The 20,709-nt window shown below is 41.3% G+C and overlaps 2 protein-coding genes across 3 annotated transcripts; one reads left to right on the forward strand and one right to left on the reverse strand.

Annotated features, from left to right (window-relative positions):
- Positions 1–2,271: 2,271 nt before the first annotated feature.
- cdkn1d (cyclin-dependent kinase inhibitor 1D) lies at positions 2,272–6,644 on the forward strand. Of its 2 annotated transcripts, none has more exons than XM_085769554.1 (3): positions 2,272–2,327; positions 5,180–5,689; positions 5,794–6,644. In XM_085769554.1, the coding sequence occupies exons 2-3, from the start codon at positions 5,191–5,193 to the stop codon at positions 5,850–5,852; spliced, it is 558 nt and encodes a 185-aa protein (XP_085625680.1). In that variant the 5' UTR covers positions 2,272–2,327; positions 5,180–5,190; the 3' UTR covers positions 5,853–6,644. The 2 variants fall into 2 exon arrangements, with proteins under 2 accessions (XP_085625680.1, XP_085625679.1); XM_085769553.1 differs by lacking the exon at positions 2,272–2,327 and adding an exon at positions 2,617–2,822.
- Positions 6,645–9,111: 2,467 nt separating this feature from the next.
- On the reverse strand, positions 9,112–20,086 carry slc37a3 (solute carrier family 37 member 3). Its single transcript, XM_085769552.1, has 14 exons — positions 20,027–20,086; positions 16,865–17,132; positions 15,704–15,818; positions 15,508–15,600; positions 15,083–15,166; positions 14,440–14,585; positions 13,942–14,038; positions 13,763–13,847; positions 12,851–13,053; positions 12,615–12,756; positions 12,131–12,232; positions 11,810–12,009; positions 11,237–11,302; positions 9,112–10,649 (listed from the first exon to the last, which is right to left on the reverse strand). The coding sequence occupies exons 2-14, from the start codon at positions 16,939–16,941 to the stop codon at positions 10,557–10,559; spliced, it is 1,503 nt and encodes a 500-aa protein (XP_085625678.1). The 5' UTR covers positions 16,942–17,132; positions 20,027–20,086; the 3' UTR covers positions 9,112–10,556.
- Positions 20,087–20,709: the final 623 nt, after the last annotated feature.

Here is a 20,709-nt window from a genome sequence, read left to right on the forward strand (position 1 = left end):
TTGAATGAAAAGGGCCACATCTTTTTTTTTTATTCTGCAAGCACAAGACCCACCGTGACAGTTCCCCAGCACGTCGTCTTCTGACCTGAGTCACATTGCACTGTGTGACTGTTGTTTTACAGGCATGCTAATGTATTCAAAGGGCACTGACCGTGGTGGAGAGACAATGGGCTTAATGACTGCATAACCAACTGTAACACAGCGCAGGATTAAGGATGGGGGGTCGGATGGGGGCACCACCAAAACACACAGGGCACTGTAGACAACAAGAGGAGGATTAGGAACTTAATGGAGAACAATAAAGCAACTGTAAATACAGGTCAGGGAGCTGACAAAACAGTGAGGGATCATGCTGCTGAGGGCTTATTGTCCACTGTCAAATATGACGACGTATAAAGGCCACTTGACACACAGATTAGTAGGGCATTAGGGAACTGGGGCACAACCCTAATTTGATATTATGATGAGAGACCGAAAAGACCTCAGCATTTAGAGGTTTGTGGTGAAATGTAAAAGTCAGTGGAGTAGCAGATCGTTCAGTGACTGTCATCACATGTTTTTAGGGGTCATTTGAGAATAAATGAGGGTCCGAAACTGGGGAGTCCTTAAATTTATTTTTGCCTCAGAATTAAAATTGTTTATTGTATAATTAATCAGGTAATTTCCGTACAGTCTCTTCCAAGTCAATTAAGCTCGAGTGTTTTTTTTCTCTTTGGTAAAAGTCATTAACACACTCGGTTGTATTTGGGGAAACTGTTTTATTTGATGGGAGCCTTGTGCTGAACTGCCTTGAACTTTTGCTAAGCCCCCCTTTATGTGAAAATAGTGTTTTCCAACCAAGAAACATTCCATAGTGGTGATGTAATTACTTCTGTGGCTGTCACACACTACAGATACACAACAATGACCACTCCACAGCCGCTGATACCTGCTTTGACATAAATAAAGCAGTGCTTCTCATAAACCGCTGTTGCACCGCAGTGTTTGAGCGGGGAAAACATCATCTCATCCGAATGAAACGGTCCAGGCGCTGTACAAAAACCTGGAATAACCTTTTCCGAGTGAGGGGCGTTGGTCGGCTTGCAGGCCTCTCGGATGACTCTTATATTATGTCATTGAGAAACTATGCAACTATGCAACAGTAGGACTGCTCCCCATGAAATGAGTGAAGGAAACGTGACAGAACGCCCAGGATATAATTGGAAAGAAGAGAGCCAGTGTCACAGTTAGAATGGGATGGGAGATCCCAGTGTGTCATAAGGAAAAAAGAAATGTGTGACGACTGGTGTGGGAGCCGGTTTGGGTAGCAAGTGACCTAATGAGGAAAGGCTATTGAACAAGAATTGTAAATAAATTTATCACAAAATTGAAAGGTAAATCTGTGATGCAGTAAATTGTAATATGGTGAATGAAAATAATCAATAATGTGCATTTCGCGCGGGGAAAAATCTGAAAAATTTATTGATCAATCTCTGAGATTTGCCCATTTTGAGTTTTTAACAACTCAAGTTGCTTGTCATAAAGCATTCTTTTGCCCAGCTACGTGTCTTATCATGAAAACAAACAAACAAACAAACAAACAAACAAACAAACAAACAAACAAACAAACAAACAAACAAACACAACAAAAAGCAGTAACTGCATTCATTAATTAACAAATTACCGATCAATATATGTTTCAGCCCAATTCATTTTAGGCATTAGACATTATGACAAGTGCTTTCATGCAGGTAGTTTCAGACCAACAATAAACATAGCCTAGCCTAACTACTTTAATTATACACAGGGTGGCAATTCTCCTGTTTATTCAGCTTAGTGATTAGGTTTGATTTTCTATGTAACTTAATATGAATCTGGTTATTAAAAGGTTAAAAGGCTAATTAAAAGTTCAAAAGGTCAGTTCTACAGAGAAATAGAAGTACAAGTACAAGTAGCCTATTCTTATTCCCTTCTTCTAGTCTACTGAAAACATGCACCATGCACACGGGTGTTTCAGTGCTTTTTCCTATCACTCCATAAGTTAATGTCCAAATGGGGATGTGGTAAAACTGCGGGAAAAAGTAGAAATGGAGTTGTCACGTTGCAGTTCAACGTGACTTGAGGATGTGGGCGCGGCGCCCAAATAGAACGTGATGCAAGCACTACACGAGAATGTGTGTCACATTTGAGAGAGAGGAGGAAATGGCCGCCATTGCCAAGATATTTGACCTAGTTTCAGCAGCTCTGGAGGAGAGGCAAAGCACAAGGGCGCTGTGGAGAGTGGGAACAACAGGTCTGCAGCAGGAGCGCACAGAGAGAAGCATTTTTGCATCATTAATAATTACTGGGTAAGAAACTATTTATTAATCATAATTAGCTTTTTGTGAAATATAACATAGCAGCATGAAATGCAGCAACACTATTTTCCTTTCCTATGCATGCATTTTAATTTTTTTTTATTTTTTATTTCTGTGCACTTTTGCAGCAATGCAAGTGCAGTCTTTACCCTGTGCTGCGTTTAATTGTCCTAAGAAATTGTGAAGGCATTATTTATCCCCTGGCTGAGCTCCAACAATAAATGTGTTTGATGGGACCCACGTGACTCGCTCCCTCTGCTAGGACGTCCCCCTGGTCTTAGAGTCCATAACAAACAAGTGGCAGATAAGGGGACGAGAACAGCCTCCCGTGGGTCAGGTCTACTGTAAGTTCACAACGTGACAGTGTTTATTTCCACGGGGCTGCCGTGAACGCCTTTCATTGCTCTGTCACCGGAGGGATTGTGTGTAGTTTGGGACCAAAGTCGTCAAACTCCGTTTTTACACTTTCAAGTACTGACGCTGATGGTAAGAGGAAAATGCTTTTTTTTCTTTGTCAGTGTTTAAGGTCATAGTGTATTTAACCTACTTTTTATTTTATTTTACGTAGTCTAATTCACTACGTCGTAAACTTGTTTGGGTTTATTGTAGCGTTGGTCCGGATAAATGTCAGGTTGTTCGACTTTTGATAACTCGGTTTAGTCCTACGCGACAATGTGTAGCCTACTAATTAAGAGCCAATGCGAGTATAAATGTGACATTACACTATTTGGCTGTTGTTGGTTATATTTAGGTGAACATTGTGTGGTTGTTGTGTGTAATATGAGCGTTAAGAGCTGTGACAAGATGCGGGCTGTTATGTGTGTCGCATCTCATTGACCCACATCTTCAGTGAGTCGAACTGCGTCACCGAGTTTTCTCTCCAGACTTTTTCCCATTTTACAAACTCACATTTCCTCTGACTGCTTTGCTCTGCGCTGCTCGGTGGTGTTGGTGGCAGCAGAAGTAGTTGGTGCATTGTTTTTTTGGATGTAGGGATTTTGAGAGAAGTTGGTAAAAACATTCTTTAGGGGCTTCACTCGGTGTTTTTGTGGAAGTGGGGAACACCGACCACTGTGGAAACCTGATCTGCATACCGCGCCCACTTCATTTTCGACGCAAACAACTTTCACTCGCAGACTTGAGCAGCCCGGCTGGTGAAGCAAAGAAAGACATAATAACAGCTTTTTTTTCTTGTTTTGTCAATTAGTCTTTTTTCTTTTCTTTTTTAGCGTCTATAAAGTCGATAAACGAAGTTGAATTCTGCTGTTTGTTATAAAATAGAGTAAAGTGCGCAGTAGGAAAACGTGTGAATTGGTCGCCTGCTGTGGTTTCTAGGTTTCTAACAGACTTTAATGGGCTGAAATACGTCGTAAAATTACAAAGCAATCTGACTTGTGTAAGTAAGTGCTCTGTATAACTATATTTTATATATGTGTCAAACAGTTTCGCAATGCTGTGGAGACCCCCCCCCCTCCCCACGCACAAGCACAGGCCCTCCTCCGAGTTTTTTTTTTTTTTTAACATGACCTCTTATTTTTGTCTTCAGGCTGATCTTGCTATGATAATGGTTGCATGTTAGTGTTTCTAAAAAATCACTCTGTACATTTTTCTTGTTGAGCGTTTGAACTGCCAAGCCATTTACAGCCGCAATAATTTACAGCACAATTCAGCTAGGCTAATTAAGCAATTATAATAAATGGCACACTGTTTTCACATAGCTGAACACAGACGCTGTTTAGTTGGTTTTGAGATCAAATTTATGCGGTCTAGTAATAATAAAAAAAGTTGAATAATACTTTTACTTTTCTTTTATTTAATATGTTTATTTGTGTAATTTCAAAAAGTCTCTTTCTAAACTGAGAATTGGGATGTGGTTGGATTAACACGGGATTTATTAATGAGCTGTGAACTCCTCTTTTAAGGTCCCACCCATTCATAGTGTATAAATGACTTAATGATTAGAGGATTACCTGCAAATCTTTCTTGGGAAGTGATTGTGAACCATAAAAGCTATATATTAATTGAAATATTTAAGGCTAGTTTTGGACGCAGGGCCCCAGTGCATGAAAGGGCCAAATATTGAATGATGAGGTTCTCAGGTTTGGGATAGGACAGTATATAGTATAGTATTACACCAGTAGCAGAACTATATACTGTATCTATAGTATTTACTGCCCATCCCAGTATGTTTATCACCTACTTTTAGCCTCTACACATGGCTGATAAGGGTGAGGCTCAGACAGTGTTAGCGAAGGACGCGGTTGTTATCCACCAACATGTGAAGTATTATCTGAATGTGCTCAGAGATAATGTAGGCTGAGCTATAATGACGCATGAAACTCAAGGTACAAAAACAAATACCAGTGTAGATCGCTCTCAGTTACTATAATTGAACATGTCAGACGGGGAAAGTGGAAAACACTCCTCAAGTGGTCTTCATGGGGCATTTTCTGTGCGTGACCTGCTGACCTATATAGTCGACCTTTGACTGGCAGACACCAGAACAGGTGGAGAATCAGGTTCACTTTTGACTGGACTGGTGTAGTGAATGTTGTTGGAGATTTATTTGGTGTTGGTTCAGTTACCTGTTGCTGCAGTAATTACTTAGCGGGTTAGGGCACACATGTATTTGATCACATAAAAACACAAAGGCGCCCAAGAGGGCAGATGGTGTGTGAGGGGATTGAGCGTTTAATAGCTTGTATGTGTGTGCGTTTGTAATCCATTCCAGTGAAACCCCAGATCACACCTCATTGAAACTCTGCAGGGCCGACAGAGCCAGACCTCCACCTCTGCCCTTCCTCTAACGCTGTGTGTGTCTGTACCTGTTTGTTCTCCGATAGGGACAAAGGCAATGGCCTCTCCATCAACATCCACAGCAGGGCCGGCTACGGCATCTGGCTCAGAGCCCTCCCGCCTGGGGGGCATCGAGGCCTTAAAGTTAAAGGTGGGGCCGGTGCGGAGGAATCTCTTCGGGCCCGTGGACCACCAGCAGCTGCGGGAGGACTTCCAGAGGCTGCTCTGCATGAGCGTGGAGGTGGCCAACAAGAGGTGGAACTATGATTTCCAGACCGACATACCAGGAAAAGGCTCCAACATCCAGTGGGAGGAGCTCAAGTGCCAGGATGTGCCGGCATTTTACCGCAGCAGCATGGTGAGGCCAGTGGTGAGGCCAGTGGCGCGGCCCGGAGCTGGGATGAAAAAGGGCGGGAGGCGGACGTCATCTTCGTCAGGCGAGACTTCCACGGATTCCGGCAACACATCTGGGTCAGGGGATGAGTACCTGGAGGTGACCACCAGGGGATGCTACAGGCTGCAACGGCCAAGCAAACGCAGACAGTCCAACATCACAGGTCAGTCCAATGGAATATCACGGGTGCATCTATTTCTGTTAATCCGCTTCTTTGCATTCTTGTTGAGTTCCATGATATTGATGATATTTTTTCCCCCTCTCCAGATTTCTTCAAGGTGAAGAAGAGGAAACACCTGCATTGCAAAACATCTTCCCGGCAGTAGTAAAGCACAACTAAACCAAGTGGAGGATCACCAAGTGGCCCCCCCACCCTCACACGTCACCTCATATAGATATGCCTCATATCGTATGTATATATGTAGCAATTTGTAACTGACTGTCCACAAGCTCATGCAGCATGGGCTTTAAAAACTCCTCTGATACCATATACCTTTATTCTCAGCACAAGGAAGCTACAATTGTCAAAGTTAATCCTGCTCATACTCTACAAACGGTTTTTGGTTTATTATCATTATTATATAAATACATATGTATATATATTTTCTATATACTGTTGTTTTCCTCAGCTGACTATACTGTGAAATTATTTTTAAATGCACTCTTTCAGGAAATAACAGAAAAAAACAGGCCTTAGTTCTACGAGGTTAAGTTTCTCCTAAGCAGGCCGTGGATAGTATTTGACCTCAGTCCTCAACCTTTTTTTCTCCCTCTCGCTAAAAGTCGTAAGAGGTTTTGATTAGATGAGTTACTATTCCTGGCCTCCCATCACACTTAGCCTTTACTCTCACCCCACGGCTCCAAAAGCTTGAGTTGAGTCAGGGGGCAAAACCTCACCCAGGTTAAACATTTTGGCAGTGCGACTGTGATTAGCAGCGGGTCAAAGGTCAACGGTGGAGGTTTAGCGATGAGGTAATGCGGCCATACCTGTAAGGTAGTGACTTAAATTCTGGAAACTAATAATATTAATAATAATTCTATTGTTTCAAATGTGACAATTTATTTATTTGTAATGATGTTAGATGCATCATCTAAATAAAATAAAATACAAAAAAAAAGCAATGTGTTAAACGAGGTAAGATAAGGTGTTTGTGGAAACCTGTGTCATTGCCCCCAAATTATGCCTAAGGCTAGAAGTCATTTTGGCTCATATACGCTCCACCGTTGCCGCTTGAAATATGGGCCACAAATATTTTACACCATCACAACATAGCAAAAGATGTTCAAATCACAAACTATATTTTCTTTTTGCTTTGTATAATTTGCATTATGGGGTTGTAAAATGATTTTTTTGGGGCAACAGACCAGAACATACCTTATTTAGTTGTATGTTGTTTTTGTTTTTTTTGCAGCTGTATGCTTTTAATAATGTAGCATTTCCAACTCTTTGTCTTCATGTGATGTCCAACTTAGGTTTGAATGCACCTCTTTTCTCCATGAAGGGAATGTAGCGTTTTATCACTGTGTTGCAGCTCAGTGGAATCAAAACTTTTGGTTCTTAACTTTTGATAATTTTTGATATGAAGAGTTGAGCTGCGTCACATTTTCTATCGCAGTTCAGTTTTAAAAGTGTTTTCATTGTGTGTATATATCTATATATACATTCATGTGTGCGCGCGTGTGGATGTGTGTATGAGTGTGTTGGTGTGGTTTTATCTTGAGGTTTGGACCAGTTGTAAACGTTGCGGCAGCTGAGGCAGTTGAACCAAAGAGAAATTGCTGTGCCATTTAATTAGAAACACAACATTGATACAAATCGCTCACTGTTTGAGTGATCGGCCGTGGGCCACAGAGGATCTCAAGATCTGTAACTACTCAGCCTTCAAGAGAGGGCACTCAAAATAGGATGGGCCTACTTTTCTTTTCCTACCTACAGTCACTGTAGTTTTGGATAATAAGCCATTACCGGAATTAACCCACTCTTACTACCTCATCATGTAATTAAAAAAAAATTAGCTCAGGTTGTTTGCACGAAACAGAGACAGAAGCAATTATCATGTTGTGGTAAAAGCTGTGGAGGTTCAGCGCTTCGTGTCGAGTTTCACATCAGGTAAAAGAGTCAGTGTGTCAGAGCGAGGCCCTGCTCCGAGCAGAGGAAACTCCGGCCCCTCCCGGGGTTTAGGGGTGGAGGAGGTCTGGGGGTTTGTGGGGGGGAGGAGTCAGGCGGCTTTTGTTGTCTTTCGCTCTCCGGCCGCCTCACTTTGCTCTGACAGTTTTCCCAGAAATAGACAGAGCCGAGGAAAAGCGGTGTGTGGGGGGAAGGACGAGGGGAAGGGACAAAGTTTTAATAGAGAAACTGAAGGAGAAAACGTCTGGATCAAAGGATTTCTGCGGCCAGACGAGTGGCCTGAGTTTCAGACCGGCTTTTGTCTGCCCCCTTAAAAAGTCTCAGTCTCTCTTTCATGAACAAACGGCCTCAGTCTTTGCGAAAAATCGCCATGAAAGCAGTTGTTCATAATCATGTTAACACAATGTTGGGGTTTTTCATGGCTCTACACGGCTATATTTGACAAATTTAAAAATAGCACGCATGGCTATTAAAAATTGTTTAGATTGGTCAGGATTACTTGTTTTTCTGTCAACATATCTATGTGTGTGAGTGTGACAAGTGTTTGTGTGTCCATCTATCTTCTCAGTGTGTTAAAAACAAAACTTTCAAAGTCTATATTAACTTATTTTGAGTTTATATCATTGTTTTGTGGGGAAATAATTATAAATTCCCTGTTTTCTTTTTTTTGCTTTAACTAACTGTGTTATTTCTAAAACTATATCTTTGCACTACTTTAAACATTGTTGACAAGAGAACTATTTTTTTATGGTTATCTTAAAAAACATACAGATCCTCAGTGAGAATTTGAGGCACAGATTAGAAATTTCTTGACAATTTAACTTTTTTTTTTCCCTCCTATCAGACTTTCCACACTGTTAGACAGTTTTTGACTTGTTCATTTGTTTCTTTAAGGTTTTCTAGTGCCTTGTTAATGTTCCTCTAGTTCACTGGAAGGAAAAATTTAAAATAAAACAATGAGTCAAGACATATCTGTTGGTGTCTCACTGCTCAAGCAAACTTTGCTTTCCTAATTCACCTGTCGCAGCTATTGTCAAAGTATAGTGTTTTTTTTGTTACTTTGTTGTATATGCATGAATGTATGATAATCTTTGTATACCGTTTGTAATAATTTTATTGTAATTAAACTACAATTTAATGTTGCAGTTGCAACATGTAAGAAGTGTAATTATATGGGATCAGAATCATTTACTTTTTTGATAGGAATATTTGTATAGATAAAGAGATTCCATTGATGGGTTGTTGGTGCACTGTTGCCTTTCATAATGTTGATGTCATATAGTGTGCTCAAAATAATAAAGAGTTCATGAACGAGAAATTATATAAACCTAAAAAATACTTGTCCGAAGTTTGTTTCATCAGTTTGACTGGCACCTCCTGGTGGTTATGATGTAGCATTACAAGCTCAAGTTTCCATTCAAACCAGAAAGGAGAAAAAAAAAGTTTTTTATAAAATATTCATGATTTGCAAAATGTTATTTGCATTTATTTAAAACAACAATTATATTTACATTGGTTAAAACCTGAACATACAAATAAAACAAATAAAAAAAAAAACACCACAGATACATTAAAATTTACATTCTATTACATTAAAGTTCATAGATACCAGCGGTTCAAGTATCATTTTAAGCTCCATTGCATTAGTCACTTTGAGCATGTGATGATGGTAAAAAATCTGCCCTGATATCAGACGTCCTGCATGTTTAAGGACTTCACTTGGTGATTCATGTATGTGCATACAACTGTCTGTTGTGTCTACTGACCGTAGTGTGTGGAAAATCACTGGTTTTAGTCTTCTTTACTGATTTTGAGCAAACAGCTGGTGTTGTATGATCATTTTGCTACCGTGTTTATCAGTAAATACGACTAAAAACTTAATTTCCAGTTAAAACTTGATAACTGACATGGTTGAGACAAATATACAGTAGCAATCCCCAACAAATCAAAAAGTTAACAAGATCTCTCCTGCATGTTACAATGTAAAAACTAAACACAAGAGAAAACCAGGGCAGACTTCTCTGTAGGTGTGAGTGAGTGTTCAGAGTTTTCAGGAAGTGAAAAAGGAATGATGAGCTAATATCAAATTAGTGACTGAAATGGACAGGGAATCAAGAGACCTAGTTTCTTTCTGTAATAAAAAGCCTTGACAGTATAATTCCTGATCCTGATTACACAAAACTGTACACAGGAGAAATCAAGTGGCTGCGAGGTGGAAGTTTGAAAAAAACACTAAAATCTAAGTGGTTTACTAAAATCTTTAAGACTTCGTCCAATTAATGTAAGAATCCTAGAGTGCAATGTTCATTATTTCAACTAAAAACTAAATATCATACATTATCTACAAAAGCTGACAATACATTTCTGCGTTACAATTATTAATATTATTCACATTCTTTAGGCAAATCAGACCCTGAAATCGTCTTAAAGGGCCGGATTGTTAAATTAAGAACTCCAGGTTTAAAAATCAAATTCATTCAGTTTGACTCAAGTACATCTACATGTAAAATATTTACATCCGTTTAATCCCTTAAATATATACACTAGTACATTCTGTCAGGGCCGTGCAAATCCTGAATTCACAGACTGCTCTGACTGACAGCTGCTTCCCTTTCAAAGCTTTGTTCAATCACACCTCAAACTACGGGGAGTGTACATTTACATGTTACAGTTTTACACGAGTGGATAAAACCTCAGCGTTGCATTTAGTGGCACTGCTCGCAAAGGTGTTGGTGCACATGTGCTTGTGGTAGTGGGTGTGAAACTCTCGGTCACCTTCACTCTCTTGCCCCTGTGAGAAGTGGCTTGCGCCGATTCTTTGCACACCCCACAACTCACCTACACACACACACAGAGCCGTTTCAGTGCAGACCTGCTGCGGCCGGCAGATGTTGAGGTGTAATCACAGCTGCCGTCGCAGCGCTTGTCTGTCTCTCCACATGGCGCGCAGCTCTTTGAGGAGCAAGGGAGTGATGAACACAATGCTGCCCCCTGTCTGTGGAACAAACACAAGACAAGTCATGCTCTGTCCTGGCAATAGAGAAGCTGTATGGTTAAAACTTTTCTAAGACAGGCCTCACACAGTAGATTCTGACTTATAACAGTAGGAAAAGGTGTTTCTAACATAAACAATGGCTGTGTTGTCTTCATGTGCCTGTGTAGGCTGTTGCAACAGTGGTCCTTTTATACAGAGATCCTGCTATGTCGCTGCCAAGAAGACCCCTTGTTACGCCAACTCTCCTCGTTTACACTGAACCAAACAAGCCGTCATAAAGCTGCCTCAGTGTGTGATATTAGACAGCGTGCTCCACAGTCGGTGGCGTGACCATGAAGCGTGATGTGGAACACAACATCGACTCTACAGTGCACAGACGTCAATCCAGCTCCGTTACAACCCCTGCTGCCGACATGAAGGTGAGACAACAATGCCCTGTAGCTTTTATGCAACAACCCCACGCTGAATATGCTCCGTAACAATGAGCATTGTAACAGTAACAGTTTTTCGTATCACACCTGTGCTCGGTCTGGTCTTACAATGTCCATAGGAAAAGGTAATGATGTAATTATAAGAGATCGTCTTACCATGACAACGAAGAAGTAGAACACACACCTCCAGCCCAATTTGCTCTCAATCAGGGACACCAGGTACTAGAGGGTGATGGATATGAATACACACATTAAAAAAATCAATCTGTGGATTTGACTGTGAGTCATGTGGCTCTGTGTTGTGTATAAGTCTCACAACAAAGCTAAAAGCCAAATAGAGACAATGCACAACACCGTCATCTTCAGTGTTTACACTTCATTTTCCACAACTTTGTAGCTCTATAGTGTCCTTCTGCTGAAGCCATTTGCTCCATTTGCACCTAAAAATGTTTCACAAAGTGCAACAGTTGCAAAATGTGTGTAAGTAATATACACAACCGCAAAGTTCAGGCCAGCACTTCCATCAAATATAAGTACATGTTGTCAGATGTACTGCAGTTCATTGATTCGATTCTACTATAACTTAAATGGCTACAGTAAAGAGAAACTCCAATAACAATAACAAACTTTTATTTAGTAATTTACTCTTTTAAATGTCATCTTATCCAGTTATTAATGAATTATAAACAAAAAATATTATTTTCATTGATATCCTGTTAGTTTGTTTACCTGTCCCCCTGCAGCTCCTATACTTCCAGTTCCGTCCACTATACCAGTCACAGTAGCCAGAGCCTCCTGACTGCCCCTGAGAGCCTCCTGTCTCCCCAGGTCAGCCGATATGGCGGAGCTGATCATATTGGACGGGCCGCCGATGAAGAAGCCGGTGGTTGCCAGGAGAACAGCGTTGATCACCTGGTCGTTAGGTGAGCCTGAGAAGTAGGAGAGACGGAGTTAGTCTGCATGTTGAAGCCTGCAAAGCTGCAGATTTGTGATGAACAGCTGCAAACAATAAGGCTTACACATGTGGGTTTAGAATGTGTGTGTACTCACGGCTGTATCCCACCAGGGAGCCCATGGCCATGGCCAGACTCATTGCCAACACCGGGGCTCTTTTACCCATCAAGTCAGAGATCATACCCTGAACAGTTCCTCCTGAAACAGAGACAACATGACAGAGCCAAGCTAGGAATTAAGGATCTGCAAGAATGTTTAGTGATTTATAAAATGATATGGGCGACAAAATAGTAAAAAACTATGCTTTATAAACTTTACTAGCTAGAGTTGACAACTAATTAGAGAGTTAAATCTGACACAATTTAAAGGTGGAGCGTGAGCATGAACGCCTCACAGTGAAAATTAAATCACTGTAGATTAAACTGTCTTATCAACTGTTAAACATTTTCTTTCAGTTCTTATTTATTTACAACCCATTCATGAATGGTTATTTTGTCTTATCTTGTCAAATCTTAGTGTGATAAAAGCAAAGGAGAGGGAAATATAAAAAATTTGTGTCTTGGCCTGAGCAGCCACTCACCGATGATTCCTCCCACATCGTACCACACAGACAGGCGGTCGGCCTCGGCCTCCTTCCAGCCGTAGTTGTTGCTCAGGTAGAAAGGAAGCCAGAAGAAGAAGGAGTAGTTGACCAGCTTCAGACATGCGTACGCCAAGGAGTACTGCAGTTCAAACAGAGACAGTGTGAGTCAGTGTGTGTGGTAAAATACTATTTGTGAGTGAATCTGTCAGGGCTTGCTGATGCTCCAGACTCACAGGTATGACCCCGGGCAGACAGAAGGCCTGGAAGAAGCCGACGGCCTGAGGCGACTCCGCCAGGGACTCGTCCGATTGCTGAATCGACTGATTCGACCTTCCACACACCTCCACCTCGTCCTCCTCGTCGCTCATCAGAGGCCTGTGGCTGTCTGTGTCCGTCTCCACCGGGCCCAGTCCAGTCTCGGCCTCCAAGCTCAAACCTGACACACACGCACAGAAACACACATTGAGTGTGATTACATGCAAACTAATAAAACCATCATAATTGGAAGTTTTCAGATTATTCAAGTGGTCATGTAAACGGCATAAACTGATAACCGTTATCGGCTTAAGGCAGTTATCAGTTTATGGGAAAACGGTTTAACACACCTAGGTTTTTACACAATAATCTGTTTTCCCTGTGCATGTACTGTATACAACTTTATCTGGTTCATTTCATTCTATTAATACATTGATGCGGTTGTGGATGTTGATCACAGTCAGAACTACATCAACTCAACTCTCTTCTACTCGATGTATGAAAGCTTTTCACCTTTTCCTTCCAAGTTGAAAACAACAGAAGTTCCATAGCTAACAGAATCATGTAAACGAGTTTATTTCAGAAAACGGATTATTGAAGAGCATGTAAACGCGTTAGCATTAACGGATTACTCCTAATAATCGTTTAATTAGTGTCCATGTAAAAGCAGTCATTGAATGCTGTGGAGAGCAGCTAAATTCAATCAGGGGATAGTAACAGAAATGCACAACTGTTTCTATTCCAGTAGCAGTTTCTCAGTGCGATACAAGCTCAAACTGGCTTCCATGGGAAAAAAGTCAAATAAAAAGTTGGAAAACAATCTGACTGTGAACTCACAATGTTGGGCTGCACCTAAATAAACACTGAGAGAGGACACATGTTTTCCTTACCGACTTCTTTTGGGGAGGTGAGCAGACCGAAGAACACCACCACCCCGCCAGCAAACTGCACCACTGAGGTCACCAGGAAGGCGTACTGCACACAGCAACACACATCACGTCATGTTAGCGTTTAGCCGCTTTGGTTTTTTTAAAAAGGTTTACATTGTGAAGACATCTGTGTGTGTTACCTCGTATCCATACTTGAGCACACTAGAAGCTAAGAAGGCCCCGAGGATGTTGCCTACGGAGGCACAAGCGCTCCACAGACCGAACACAAAGCCTCGCCTGGAAAACAACATCAGAAAGTCCAATTATTATAAGTTAGAAATAACTCTGGCTCTATTTTCAGATTGAAAACAGAACCTATAATACAAGTTACTATACTCACTATATTTTATAAAAATGCTACTTCACTGACAGCTCAGTGACTTGCTATTTCTATATTCAGCAAATTATATTTACAAGTTCGGCCGCTGCGGAAAACTGACTCTAAATGGCGTCTATGTTTTGGCAGCGGCAGCAGTGAATGGACGTCTTTGTGCGAGCGCAAGCGTGTGTGTTTCTGTGTGTGGGTGTGTGCATCATAAAGCTCGACTTGACCAAACATTTCTGGGTTTGACAGATGCTGGGAATACTTGAGGCAGCGTCGGATAAAAGCAGGTTTTTATAAACGGGGGGGAACACACCCTGTCTTGCCGAACCAGTTGCCCATGACGGCCACCACGCACGGCCACACGGCCGACTGCAGCAGCCCGTTCAGCACCCACAGGCCGCAGTACAGATAGATGTTGTAGATGTGGAGCCATTCTGTCAGCGTGCCAAACACAAACTCCTGCGAACACGCAAACAGCAACAGTTGTGACGAAAAACATTGATGACAAATTTAAAATGTAAAAAAATAGAGGACTGGATCTGTCATAATGGTGTCACTTTCAATTTCAGCAATACTTGAAAACACCCATTTTAAGAAACAGTTTCATACAACAGCAGGCATGACAGTGTCCTGGAGTAAAATCCAGCACAGAGAATCATGTGCACAGCAACTCGGCCTCAATGCAAGATAATCAAAACAGCTACGTGTTGGTGATAAGCTCACAAGGTGAGAGGTTGTGATAAAATTCAAAATCATTTACAGCTGCCAGATGCACATACCAGTAATGTTGGATTGTCAAATTGCTATTTTTTTTATTTTAGCCTCCAAGATGAAACACAGTAAAGGGAACAACATCAATTCCAAATGTAGAACATTACAGAATGAAAGGAAGATTTTAAATGCTTTTAATGATCAACAATTAGAGAGATAAAACGTCTTGTGGTCCGGGTGCTTACCACAGCAGCAGAGCCACACAGGCCGAAGCAGAGCACGTAGCGCAAGTTGACTCTGTCTCCAATCACACCGCTCAGATACAGGCCCTGTGTGGACGGGAACAGACAAAAAAAAAGACAAATTCAGGTCTGATTTGGTTCAAAATGTTGTGTACTTCACTGTGTCCCAGCAACAGAAGTCATATGTCTAAACAGTGTTATGTGGTGCTTTCATTTATTTTCACTTTTTAAAAAAAATTAAGAGCAGGAATTTGTCATGCTGTTGTCTGTATAAAATGATTCCTATCTAGATTTTTTCTGCTGATAGTGGCCAAACGAGAGCACCAGGACTCAGATATCAGTCCCAGCTCCTACTTGGCAAACTGTGAATGCATGCCAGCAGCCGCCTGGGCAAACGCTGCGTGGCAGACGTTGCACAACATACTCACCACAGCATATGAAAAGAGAAAGATGGAGTCCAGAGCTCCCAGGAACAGAGTGGCCTGTTCTTCATCTGCAAACAGACGATTGTCCTCCCATGTCTGGGACAGTCGGAGAAAACACAGCTCATTAAATGCAGCTCAGTTGTAACATTACAGAGTTTTACAAGTCGGTGTCGGCGGTGCGCCGCTGTGTGCTCTGTACCTCGCCGGGAGAGAAAGCGGCTGCACTGTCATTCCGGAGGGACGGCGTCCACTGGGCCGAGATGCTCACTTTCACGTTGCTGAAGGTTTTCCGTGACGCGTGCAGCAACACATAGCTTGAGAGACAGAGAGGAGCAAAAAGAATTGGATTGACATTTGTTTAAAAGCATCCATTTAGAACCAGTTTGTTTACACATCTGTGTGGAGATGCAACTTCTTAATTATTTCATGCTTGTTTAATATACTAGAACCAGATAATACCACAATACACCACGTTGTCTTTGGCTTTATAACGTTGCATGTTAAAATCTAATTTTCCTTTTGGAGGACATTAAATTCCGACGTAGCAGCAGTAAAAAATCTGCTGAAAGAATTGACAGGAAACACTGAAAGGTCTCTGCTGCTATCTGACAAATGGGAAATGGAAAAAATCCAATACTAACACATCTGCAGAGTTCACCGTGTGCTCCTATCTGCTGCAGACAGCACTGCGTGTCACGACTACGGTGACACGGCCGCAAATGTGTGATACGGCAGCGACTTATTAATGATTAACTACGTGACTGAGACCTGCATAAAGAAGCATATGGCTGCAGTTTACCAGATGGTCAGTCACACACATTTCTGTTTCCACCTCACATTTCAAAATGACATGAGTGTCTCTACAGGGTTTGATCGTTTATTTCTAAAACCTTTTACTACTATATAATATTACATTTCATAATTTCTAGGCCATGCACTGTCAGGAATCAATACACACAGTTTATGCTATCTTAACAATGTCTGACCTGTGTGTTAACCTTCCACCATTGACCTTTCACCCATATTAACAGCTCACATTGATTGAATGTTTTTCTACACGAGCTGCATTGATATTTCCTTTTCACCTTCCAGTTATGCAACAGAACTATTCTACTGCAGCTCAGCAGGTTGTGAATGGTGAGTTTGGAGATTTGTGTCTAAGAACAAAAGAGCACCATAGAGTCACATTAGAGAAGTCACTGCCAGTATAACTGACTGGTGTCGCTCTAACTGGGTTTCCAGGTCATCTATTCTACAAACCCCAAACATTTACAATGCAAAACAGCTCTAACAGCTTTGAGCAAAAAAAAAGAAAAGAAAGAAACTCTCTCCAGCAGGAGGCAGGGCGGGTCTAGTTTACCTAAAGAAGGTGAGGAGGAAGGTAACCAGATGATGATGGGTGTACTGTGACAAGTAGCCACAGCACGAGGGAGGCATCACAGGGGGCGGCCGGAGGGAGAAGAGGAGGTGGAGGTACGAGGAAGGAGGTGGTGTTGGCGGAGGTCTTCAGATGGGGCGGGGGGGCGGGGTGGGCAACGACAGGATAAGGAAGGGAGGGAGGGTTTCACACAGTTTCCCACTATGCCGGACGGGACAAGCACATCACTAGAACAACAACAAAGCTGTGCCTGCAGAAAGAGGAAATCAATGTTAAGTCAACTCAGCTAAATGACAAACAACAAACTTTGACATAAAGAGAAAACCACATTGGAAAAAACACAAAATCCAAGGTTCACAGCTGACCGATAGATTAGTTAGTTTCAGATTATTTCAGACATGTTAAAAGAAATAAGAAATAAATACAGTAATGGACAGACATAACAAATAAATACTTTACAAAGACAACACATGTATAAAAAATGTAAAAATAATTGAAAATGAAAATAATTTGATTTTTCATATCCGAAAAGGAGTGGGAATAAGTGAAATTTATTTACTCCCACCCCCTATTAACTATCAAGCTTCCTTGTCATTATAATCTATACAATAAATTAATTTAGCTGGATTTATTCTAATATATTATCACTAATCTTTATCTCTCTAATATATAGGCATATACATATATAAAGACATATACAAACTGAAGGTAACACCAACAGAGCAACAATTAAAACTAAGTGAGTAAATATCCAAATAATTAAATAAATAATAAGCAACAAACACCCTCATTCCTGTACATATTGAAAATCATTTCTTTGTACTTCTTTCTGAACTGGATTATTTTAGGACCATCTTTTAACCCCACATTCAAACTGTTCCATAGTTTAATTCCACAGGAACACAAAAGCTCCTTCTTGTTGTGCGTGTATTAGATAGATAGATAGATAGATAGATAGATAGATAGATAGATAGATAGATAGATAGATAGATAGATAGATAGATAGATAGATAGATAGATAGATAGATAGATAGATAGATAGACAGATAGACAGACAGACAGACAGACAGACAGACAGACAGACAGACCAGTAGCAGCAGCATATAACACAGAGAATAAAAACAACAACCTATACATAATAAATATAAAATGTAATAAAATGTATAAACAACAAATAGGCACTGTTGATAGTTTAGTGCAAAATAAAATGTGCAGTGAACAGTTGACAGCTGACCGAGCAGTGTTTCGTGAAGTCTCCATTTAGTTAAGTGGTTGACTAGCTCACAGCAGCTCTTGGATGAGTCCTGTGCTATGGCTGCAGGCAACACTTTCTGGGTGGAAAACCTCCCTCCTGCTTGGATGTAGAAAGACAACCATGTAATAGACACATCCTGTCTGAATGCTGAGGTGTGTGCCGCCCACTGTAGGTATCAATGGCCCCAGTGTGACGGCCCACTGCCCCTGGAACCATCCCACCTCCCCCCACCAGCATGCTCAGCTTTACCTATGTTGTTTACACAGGACTCCACTAAGGAGTCAGTCGAGATGCATCGGCCCCTTTTCTGTTCCAATAGTTCAACTCTTGAGTATCTCCCCATCTCCTCTCTTTTCCCCCCCAAATAGAAAACCTGTGTACCTCACTGTGGAGTCTAATAGACTCACATTTGTAAAAGATATAGGCCTACACAACACGAGAGGTTGATTTTAGGTACAAAACACTGTCACAGTAACTAGATGAATGTGGCAAACATTTTCAGGGACATTTACAGACCAACGCCCATCATTAATGAAGTCTGCGATGTGTGCTGACATCAAACTGTATGCTCCAGTCCAACTGGTTCACTGTTTGATGTTACTCAAAATTACTTGACTACACATTTTATCCTCTCTGTGGCATGTGCATGTTTAGGTTTTCAACATATTCTGCATTAGTTTGACTTCTTCCGTACAAACTTGAGGCACCAAATGTCTTTAAATCACTGCTTAGTTACAATATTAAAAACAAGGATTACGGTAATCAGGAAAAGTCCACATGTTTCCAGTTACAGACAGTTATCATTGAAAACAGTAACTGCCTCTGTTGCTTAGCTTTATTCAGGGAGGGAGGAGGGGAGGGGGGGCAGAGGCCAAAATGTTGAAAACCATTACTCTCAGAAACGCTGATATGAAAGTCAGTGGCCTCAGCCTCGCTCCCGTTTCCTTGATAAACACTTTCAAAACCAGCTGCTGTTTTGATTTCACATGACCTGCTACTTAACCCAGGGAAAGTCCAGGTACAGGTCGAGTAGCGTTTAGCCTACTGCATGAGGTTGTGCATCTATTCTCCCCAACTCTGAATAAAATGCAATAAAAGCCTGCCTCTCCCCAGCAAATTACACTATTATGGCATGTGACTGGATCCTTTCTACAAGGGCAAAATAGCCATATTTGAAAAGTTGCTGATCCAACCAGGAGATGTAAATGATAGTATTAAATTTTAGACAGTTTCATATTATTAAAAATGGCACAGATAAGTTTGCAACACTTTTCAATTTCTCAGTTCTTTTACATTTTAGGTCACAGTCTAAGCAAGATACAATAGTAAAACATGCTGTTACCTACAATAGTGCAGGTGAGATAAACTCCCTGAAGATAAATACACTAACTGAGTGTTAGGACTATAACACTGTAACTTTACCCCACATACACAAACACACCAGAGTGAAAGGGAAAATGTAAGCAGGACGTCCCGTTCAAAGGACGCCATCAGTTTTCTTTAGATTGCACAACAGGCGAGCTCTGGTTTGAGCCTCTCCACAGCAAACAAACAGTATAATGACACTTCTGTGATTCAAGAAAATGATTTTTTTCGCATGCACAAAAATGCACAGTGTTTTCACAAAGCTATTCAGTCAAATGTATTCATTTTCAACAGCGTTTTTGTCCGTTAAAGGGAAAGTTTGCAGCCTCAGCTTCTGCCCATCTCCTCCGGACTGAGTGACAGAGCACGTAGCGTTATACGGTCTTTATCTACTTTGCCAATTCCGGGTCTGTCACACCGAGCACACACAGTGGGTGAAACATTTGTAAGAAGACAAAACAAACAGTTACGGTTTGACCTCCTGTGAATTAGTTTTTTTTTTTTAAAGCAAGGCGTTTCCTTACCTCAGCGCTCAGGTTGTCGTTAGCTAGCTGCTCCTGTGTGTGAGGCGACAATCTGTGTTTACTGTGGATTCATGTGTCACGGACGTCACCGGCCACGGAGCGCGGCGGCGCACTGCTGCCACCCGCAGGACAGGAGTGGAATTACAAGTATTAAAAAAAAACCTAAATGTACAGCTGGAGGGAGGAGAGAGCTGTGGGGAGGCCTGACAGACAGACGGACAGCTGTCCAACTTTCACCTGTCACTGCGCCACTTGTTGGGTAAAGCCAACCTGTCATTGGCTGCAGGCGGATTCTTGCATGGTTTAATGTATGCAGCGCCAAAAACACTTTCTTTACAGTCTCCAGCTCACTGCCTGACCTTGCCACATATTGACCCAGCACCGACCACCCAACCAGACCAGCACTTCAGTTCAATTCAGGTAAATATTTTCTGTATCAATAATCTACAGTTATCTTGTTAAGTATATGTGTTCAAACTGCTTGTACTCTTTATGCAAAGGGTGTTTTACATGACATTTTCACTGTTTACATGTACTAGTTTTCAATAGCATTATATACATTGCTATATATGGTCTTGACAAATAAGTGGGCATATGTGCGTTGTACTCCCAAGGGTACTATCCCAACTCTAACCCTCAAAGAAATAGAAGAGTAGTAAGAAGTAAGGGTTAGAATAAAGAAA

Source organism: Trachurus japonicus, chromosome 23 (assembly GCF_045865225.1).
Source record: "Trachurus japonicus isolate A0001 chromosome 23, Traja_1.0".
Lineage (NCBI taxonomy): Eukaryota > Metazoa > Chordata > Actinopteri > Carangiformes > Carangidae > Trachurus > Trachurus japonicus.

What these genes read in the sequence shown, in the direction of transcription:
- cdkn1d (XM_085769554.1), top strand. Translation starts at nt 5,191, where the DNA reads ATGGCCTCTCCATCAACATCCACAGCAGGGCCGGCTACGGCATCTGGC. An exon ending in CAGACAGTCCAACATCACAG is followed by an intron (nt 5,690 to 5,793) that starts GTCAGTCCAATG and finishes CCCCCTCTCCAG; the next exon opens with ATTTCTTCAAGGTGAAGAAG.
- slc37a3 (XM_085769552.1), bottom strand. Translation starts at nt 16,941, where the DNA reads ATGCCTCCCTCGTGCTGTGGCTACTTGTCACAGTACACCCATCATCAT. An exon ending in AACTGGTTCGGCAAGACAGG is followed by an intron (nt 14,039 to 14,439) that starts GTGTGTTCCCCC and finishes GTTGTTTTCCAG; the next exon opens with GCGAGGCTTTGTGTTCGGTC. An exon ending in TGCTCAAGTATGGATACGAG is followed by an intron (nt 13,848 to 13,941) that starts GTAACACACACA and finishes TGCTGTGTGCAG; the next exon opens with TACGCCTTCCTGGTGACCTC.